Below are 8636 nucleotides of genomic sequence, written 5' to 3'. Positions count from 1 at the left end.
GTGTGTCTCTCTGTGTGTCTCTCTCTTGTCTCTGTCTCTGTCTCTCTGTCTCTCTCTGTCTTTCTGTCTCTGTCTCTGTCTGTCTGTCTGTCTCTCTCTCTCTCTCTCTCTGTCTCTTTCTCTGTCTTCCTCTGTCTCTCTCTCTCTCTCTCTGTCTCGTCTCTCTCTCTCTGTCTCTGTCTCTCTGTCTGTCTGTCTCTCTGTCTCTCTCTCTCTGTCTTTCTCTGTATCTTCTTCCCTTTTCCTCTTTGTCTTACTTTCCATCCCTTTCCCTGTCCGTCTCCCACCTCTATCTCTCCCTCCTTCCCTCCCTCCCTCTCTCTCTCTTTTCCCCTCTTCCCTCTCTCTGTCTATGTGTGTGTGTCTTTCTGAGCTTTAGCTTCTTCCTATATAAAACAGAGACAGCCATCCCAGTTTGGTTTGCTTCCAAAGGTTGTCTTGGGCAGTCTTGAAACCTTTGTCACATTAAAGAAGTGCACAAGTGTCAAGTGGTGTCATCACCATCTTGATTGATGACGTGGCGGATCTTGGTTCCAAGAGCCTCTCTTGCCACGGGGCACTTGGTAAGGTCAGAGATGACTTTGGTCAGTGAGTTGGCTCAGTCAGTTGGCTGTGTCCATTGGGAGTTGGGAAGGAGAGAGAGGGGAGGCTGTCATCAGAAGGACCATCCTCTCAGCGATTCAGTGCCCATCTTTGATATGAGAACCCTCTGAGAAATGGCCCAGATGGCAGGGGTTCGGGTTTTGGCCAGCCTTCCCTTGAGTTCACGAGAGTTTCAGAAATATTTGGGGGGCCCTGAATATGTGCGCTCTCTCGTTTTGTCGGGGGCCAACGCATACTTTCCCAGTTTGTGGGTGACAGGGAGCTAGCACAAGGAAACTTTCTGAAAGATGTTGACATAATAAAGGAAAGCATGAACCTAGCCAGCTGCAACCTGACGGTGATGAGGACGGAGACCTGCACATGTCTTTTGAAAGAGGAATGTTTTATTTTTTCAATTACATGCAAAAACAACTTCCAACATTCATTCCTCAAAATCCTGAGTTCCAAATTCTCTCGCACTCTCCCCTCCCACCACCCAGAGACGGCAATCAAGTTGTTATTGGCTCCGTGTGCCGGCACACAACAGGAGGCTGGGAAGGGGGGCCTAGCCAGCTAGAGGGCAAGCTGTCCGAGAAAGATCAGGACATTTTAATGGAGCGTAAGCTCGCAAGGTGTCGACCTTACGTGTGGCAGCCAGCAAAGGGCATGTATGTGACCTTCGGCCGCATTCTGAGATGCAGAATATCCAGAACCATCCTCAGCCCCGCCCAGGGGTCCAGCCCACCTCAGGGACATTCTCTTTTGCTCTGGGGGCCACAGTTTAGGAAGGATATGGACAAACTGGAGTCTGTTTGATCAGAGATTGAGAGAACTGGAGATCAGGCCATATACAGACGGACTAAGGGACGAAGGATGTTTAATGGAAGGACGCTGACTTACAGAGGACCCAGGGTGACCGGCGTCAGATATTTTGTCTTATGGAAACTTGGCATTAGACTTGTCTGTTTGGTCCCCGAAGGCCCAGTGCCCAGGAGCAGATTTAGGCTTAAGCTTTAGAAAAGCTTTCGATGTGATTTGCGAGGGGAATGGACGGCCTTCGGAGGCCAGGGCTTCCGTCTTGGGAGGAGTCTTCAGCTAGAGGCTGGGTCCCCTCGCCTTAGCGGATCCCTGCTCCGGTACAGGTTGGACAGCGGATCCGAGGTGCTGCCATTCTGTAATACTCATCATACCTCTGGGTGCGTTTGCTTTTCAGATCAAGGGAGTCCTGAAGACAGGAAATCTGCCCTGGACCTCCCGGGGGAACTTATAGAAGCGGCTTGCAAGGTGTGTGAGACCTACCTTGGTCAACTGGAGCATGATGACATTGACCTGTCGGCGGAATCCCTGAAAACCCTGTCCGAGTCGGAGTGGAAGGAGCTCATCCAGCAGTACTACAACCTCATCCAGTAAGAAGAGGGGCTTTTCGGTACTCTAGGGCAGCCGGGGAGATTCATGCTGGGCAGGGCCTGCCTCGGCGTGGAGACGGAGGTGCTGAGCACACGTAGCATCAGCTCCCCGCTTCCTCTTTGTCCAGCGCAGGGTCTGCCCCCACAGCAGAGCTTCCCAGAAAGAGCGTCTGGCTGTCAAAGGCTGGCTCCACTAGATAGAGAATCAGAGGCAGCTCTCCCTCTGGGGGCACATGGCTAATGCCAGTGTCATGTCCGAGGCTTCCCTCCTTCAGACAAGACCCCCAGACAGCTCAGGAGCTCTGTCAATTCTATGAACAAGGGACGGTCAGTCCAACAACACTGCCAGTGCAGAGATGGCACGTACCAGGACATCTTCCCATGTTAACCACTACACCAGGCGGGGGAGTACATGTGTAGATAGATAGCAGTGACCAGAGCAGAGGCGTGTGCACACACCTACATACACACACTGACACCTGGCCAGAGCACGTAAATGACCTGGGCAACACGACTCAGGTGCTGTCTTTGTCGAGCCTCTCTCTATATGTCTCTGTCTCTTCCTCTCCCTGTCTGTGTCTCTGCTCTTTGTCTCTCTTCTCTTCCTAATTTCCCCTCTCTGTCTGTGTCTCTCTGTCTCTTCCTCTCCCTGACTGTGTCTCTGCTCTTTGTCTCTCTTCTCTTCCTAATTTCCCCTCTCTGTGTCTCTCTGTCTCTTCCTCTCCCTGTCTATGTCTCTCTCCTTCTTTGTCTCTCTTTTCTTCCTGTTTTTCCTCTCTGTCTGCTTCTCTTTCTCTGTCTCTTCCTTTCCCTATCTTTGCCTTTGTCCCTCTCTTTACTGAATATTATTGTGTCTCCTTCCTCTGCTTCATCATCTCTTCTGGGTGATTCTGCTGGTCTCTTGTGATGTCAGTCACCGTCTCCTTAGCCCATTCTAGCCTGTTCAGGAACATATTTTGCTCTGTTACCATCTGCTGGGGTCCAGAGACTGGAAAGCTAGCCTCTAGAATCCCTTGTCATCAATTCAGTGGGACTGTTTAGCCCTTATTATTATTAGCCCATCATCAGATTCCCCCATTGCCCAACCTTACCACTCTTCCACCTAGGAGCAAATACACAGAAGTTAAGGGTTTAAAAATGTAAAAAAAAAATCATTTAATTAGGATTTGGCTAACTAGGAAGAGAAGGACATCAGTGGATGGTGGAGAGAGGGTGAGGGGAGGGAGAAAATTTGGAATTAAAAAATAAAAACAAAACAAAAATAACCCTCAACAAAAAAGCCCTTTCTGCATCAAACCCTAAATAGTTGTAGTCTGTTGAATCACCCTAGAAGAGAGGGTTGGATAGAAAGCTCCTGGGAAAAACTTAATGAAGGAACAGACGGAACTACTTCAGGGGTGAGGAAACTGTTGCCACCCAATGTCCATTCCTTGGGTGCCAATGTGCAGCTCGCAGCAAGACCTCTGCTGAGTTTTGGGCCTGGACTCTCAGCTCATGCTTTTCTCCTTTTCTCCTGGTGCCACATTTGGCAACTTGTCCACTCCTCAGAGGCTCTGAAGGCCTCTTCACTCCCCTTTCTGTGTAGCTCCTTCCCACCACCCCACCATTGACTTTGATACTCTGTTTTTGACTGGGGGCCCCCAGCTTTTCGAACCTCAGATCTCGTGGAATGTTCCCCACCAATCAGGCTCCATCTGTGAAAAAGTCACTGACCTGAAGCCCTCCAACCAGAGAATTCCCAGCCCTGAGCATCATGGAAAATTAAGTCCGAACAGATTCTCCTCTTGGTCGTATCCTTGACGTATCATTATATTATCGAGGAGATAATTAGATACCGTCATATAACAAGGGGATTTAATTTCATTCTTTAAAAAAAACAACCTTCCCTTCTGTCTTAGAATCAATACTGTGGGTTGGTTCCAAGGCAATAGAGTGGTGAGGGCTGGGCAATGGGTGGGATAAGTGACTTGCCCAGGGTCACACAGCTGGGAAGTGTCTGAGGCCAGATTTGAACTCCTATCATTTCCAGGCCCGACTCTATCCATTCTCACCATTCTTATACATTTTTTTACATCTTGCTACCTACCCTTTCCTACAATCCTTACTAAAAAGTTTCCAATCAATCTCAGAACTTATTTTTGAAGTTTTTATGTGGTTTTATTTTCCCCAAGTCTTAGAAAACTTTCCAAGCTTAGGGAATGGTCCAGCCCAAACTCTCAGCCAAGGCCAAGCTCTTTTAATCTTTTCAGGGATTCAATATGGTATTAAAAGCACCCACAAGCTCTTTCAATTTAATTCATTTCCATTCAACCAGCATTTTTCCAACGACTGCTTTGTGCACCGTGCCAGGGGCTGACGTGCCAAGGCCACCTTCTCCTTTTCTTCGCATAACATGTTCCTCTTGTGACATCCATTGGTCTTTGGGCCCCTGCCCTTGGCCATCAAGCATAGTTCTTGGACGAAACGAGCCTAACAGGCAACTGTCTGGCAGCTTTTCTTTCCTGCGTGATTTTGTTTTAGACTTTGGGTTGGATTTTACCGGGGATGTCAGAGCAGAGACAACGAGACACAGCAGGCAGGGAAGACAGAAGTGCAGCCCCTCTTCCCACAGGTGTACTCTGAGCTCCGGGGGAAGAAGGGTTGAGTCTTAGACATCACCAAGAGAGCAAGGCTTTCTTCTTGGCCCCAGGAAGAAGAGCTCTCAGTCAGCTTACCTTTATTAAACTCCTGCTGTGTGCCAAGCACTGTGCCGGCTGGGCATACAGAAACCAAACCAAAAAAAGCAAATTCTCTCTCATTCCAAGGAGCTCATGTTTTATTGAGGCAGGCGATGTGTGTGCGTATACATGTATGTGTGTGTGTGTGTGTGTGTGTGTGTGTGTGTGTGTGTGTGTGTGTAGATATTATATAAGGAATAAAATACGGAGTGCTTAGAGGAGGGCACCAGCAATTCGAAGGAACGAGAAAGACTTTGTATAGAAGGCGGTGCTTGAACTTCATCATGGAGGTGACGTGGGAGGGCAAACCAGGCGAGGGAGATGGTCAGCACAAAAGCTCGGAGGAGAGCTGGAGCATCGTGGGTGAAAAACAGAGAAGAGAAGTTGCAGTGACTTAATTTTTGTATCATCAGTAGTTTTAGGTCTACCACTGAACTTCTTATCTAAAAGATGCCAGTAGAGGCAGCTGGGCAGTGCCACAGTAGAGTGCTGGCCTGGAGTCCAAATCCAACCTCGGAGACTTAATAGCTGGGTGACCCTGGGCAAGCCACTTAACCTCAGTTTGCCTCAGTGTCATCATCTGTAAAATGGGCATGCCAGCAGCAGACACACACACACACACACACACCCCTCCTAGGGTGACTGTACAGATCAGATGAGATCAGTGTAATAAAGATCTCGACACAACGCCTCACACCTAGCAGGCACCGTGCGGACAGACTCCTCAGGAGAAGAGAGCACGAGCGTTATCAGGAAGTCATATGATTGGAAAAACAGACAAAACAGACAAGCCAATCCCCAAAAGAATCCCAACAAGTGGCCATCTAGATGTTGCTTGAAGAACTCCAGTAAGAGGAAGCTCCCGTGGCTCGGCGGATGGAGAGACAGACACCTTGGATGGACACCCTGCGAATGGCTCGCGAGAAGACATGGCTGAGAGCTGCTCAGGACGGGCTGGAACCTGCATCGCTGGGACTGTCCTGCCACGGAAGTATTCCCAAGCCCACCGATGACCTTAGCCAGATGGATCTACAGCTTGGCTCCTTCTCCTGCCCTCCACCGAGACGTGCGACTCCTCCCCGTGGAATTGTGCTCACGCTGATGTGCTCCCTGACCTTAAGCCTGACATTTCTCCTTCTTTCCTCCAGGCCCCATTCAAGTGCTGCCCCTTCACGTAGCCTCCTAAGCCTCTGCCCCATGGTTTCTTGGCTCCTCCTGAGGGGGCTGGCACAGATCTGCTGCCTTCCCTTACAGATTCATTCCTTGTTCTTGCGGGTGGTGCTTTTATCCCATGAAGAGGTATCAATGGACAGACATTTATTAAGTACCTCCTGTGTGCCAGGTGCTGTGCTGGGCACCGGGGACACAAGGACAAAGAATGGAGTAATCCTTATTCTCAAAAAAAAACTCTCCATCCAAGGGGAAGGGGGGCATATTAGCTTCTGGAGGGCATCTTGGGGGACTGGTTTGTATCTCCCAGCTGGGCTTGCAGCTAAGGAGTGTTGATGCCCCAGCAGGATCTTAGTGGTTGTGGAGGCCCCAGCCTAGGCGCACTGGAACCCAGCTCAGTTCTGTGACCACTCAATGAAATCTCTCTTTTCTCTCTAGTCTTTTCTCTCAGAAAAGAGCAGCCCCAGGGGTCAACCATAGCCAACAGATGGGACTCTAGCCCTTGCTCTCATGGAATTTAGAGTCTGGAGTGGGGAGGCAACTTAGAAGAGGCAGACACAGAAGGATTTCACTAGTGATGTGACCCGACCCATAAAATGGAGATAGGCTCCTTAGAAACAACATTTTAGTTGGGTTTCAAATGGCAGATGGGAATTCTGGGCTAAGACTGTCTGGAGGCAGGAGAACCCCAAATGGGCAGTTTATCTCCATGGGATTTCTAGGTCAAGTCCTATCACAATTCACCCTGCACCACCCTACCCTGAACCCAGCACAGGATGAGTCTGAGAAACTCGTCCCTCCCAGTCTTGGGGAAATTCTTTCGCCTGCCACCCCATTTTCCTTGAGGGCATCCCACTATGAAGGCTTGAATGGGAAAATGGCCTCCATGAGTTCTAACTAGATTTTCTTGATTTTTATTTTTAGTGGTGATGCTTATATTCCTGCTTCAAAGACTTACTTTGCCCAGTGCCAGACTATTCTGAATAAAATCATGTCAGTGAACCCCCAGTCTGAAATTGATGGCATGAGGAACATTTGGATCTTAAAGCCAGGAGCCAAGTCCAGGGGCAGAGGTAAGCGTTCCAAAACATTATAAGCCATTGTTCTCGCCTGGGGGATGAGGCTGTACTCAGGAGGCCTGGGCTCTCCTCCTGGCTGTCTTGCCCTGCCTTCATTTTACAGGCGAAGAAACTGAGGAGCAGACAGAGGGAAGACACTTTGCCCAAGGTATCTCAGCAGGTTGATGCAAAGATAAGAATCAAGTTGGGCTCTTCTGACATCCCGCTAAGCACATAGTTATGGTCCACCAAGTGGGTTTCATTAAGACCCCAGGCCCATTCAGATGGTGTAGCACAAAAATCTACTGAAGAGAACAGTATCTTGGAAAGCAAAACTGACCAAATGGGAAAAGAAGTACAAAAGCTCACTAAAGAAAGTCATTATTTAAATATTAGAATTGGGCAAGTGGGCTAATGATTCCATGAGACATCAAGAAACGATAAAACAGGGCAGAGCCCACATGGCACCTTAGTAGCAATGAAATCTAAAACCACTCCGGGAATTCTTCCAAGCTAACCTTTAAAAAATTTGCACTTTAGGGGGCAGCTAGGTGGCTCAGTGGATCGAGAGGCAGGCCTAGAGACAGGAGGTCCTATGTTCAGATCTGGTCTCAGACACTTTCTGCCTGTGTGACCCTGGCCAAGTCACTTAATCCCCATTGCCTAGCCCTTACCACTCTTCTACCTTGGGACCAACACACTGTTTTGATTCTACAATGGAAGGTAAGGGTTTAAAAAATTTGCACCCCAAAATGACAGAAGTCAAAAACCAACAAGATGGAGAGGGGGCTCTCCTGTGAAAAACAACTTGAAAGGCAGGCAGATTGAGTTGATTTTCACAGGTTAAGGGGGAACTGGAAGTAAAACTATACAGAGGAGTGTGAGCTAACAACCCCCACATCTACTACTCCAGATTCAAAGCCTGGGCATAGGTCAATTTTGGTATCCTAGGACCCTGCATACATCAACAACATAGTACCCCAAACCCACCCCTTGAAGTTTCAAGCTCTGGCACCAGCCTGAAGTGGTGAGACCCCCAAAGTCTGGCTCTTGGCCCTTTCAAGCCTGAGTTGTGGTGAAGCCCCTAGCCCCAGGGCAAAATAATTAACAGTGCTGAGTCCTGCAAACCATCAATAGAAGAGACAGAATCGGCAAGCTTTCAGAACTCCCAATCCATAGGCCAAAACAGGCTGGGAAAAATGAACAAACAGCAAAAAAAAAAAAAAAAATAGAAAATTTCCGTGGAGACAAAAAGCAAGGCACAGAGTCAGTAGGGGGATGGTGAAATACAAGCAATCACATGCAAAATGCTAGAAGAACTCAAAAGAATTCAAAATCATATAAGAGAGGTAGAAGAAAAAATAGGAAAAAAGGAATGAAAGTAATGCAAAAAAGAAAATAATTTAAAAAGTAAAATTGGTCACTTGGAAAAAGAGGCACAAAAAATCCAATGAAGAAAAGAATTCGATAAAAAGTAGAATGGACCAAAAGGGAAAAGGAGGATCCAAAGGTCATGGAAGAAATTCCGTCTTTAAAAATTATAACTGTGCAAATAGAAGCTAATGACTTCAAGAAACAAAACAAAATCAAAAGATTGAAAAAATAGATGAAAATATGAAATATATCACTAAAAAAATCCAACTGACCCTGGAAAATAGATGGAGAGACAATTTTTAAATTGTTGGATTACCTGAATGTCATGA

At 47.8% G+C, this 8636-nt stretch overlaps 1 protein-coding gene across 1 annotated transcript in view; it reads left to right on the top strand.

Annotated features, from left to right (window-relative positions):
* The window catches only part of TTLL8 (tubulin tyrosine ligase like 8), a 111621-nt gene that overhangs the window by 31150 nt on the left and 71835 nt on the right, over nt 1-8636 (top strand). The window contains exons 9-10 of the mRNA XM_044679286.1: nt 1796-1988; nt 6800-6948. Of these exons, the coding sequence (XP_044535221.1) occupies nt 1796-1988; nt 6800-6948 (342 nt within the window). The remainder of the gene's footprint in view (nt 1-1795; nt 1989-6799; nt 6949-8636) is intronic.

The sequence above is a fragment of the Gracilinanus agilis genome, chromosome 5, assembly GCF_016433145.1.
Source record: "Gracilinanus agilis isolate LMUSP501 chromosome 5, AgileGrace, whole genome shotgun sequence".
In the NCBI taxonomy this organism is placed as follows: Eukaryota; Metazoa; Chordata; class Mammalia; order Didelphimorphia; family Didelphidae; genus Gracilinanus; species Gracilinanus agilis.
This window is presented reverse-complemented; position numbering and strand designations above follow the sequence as displayed.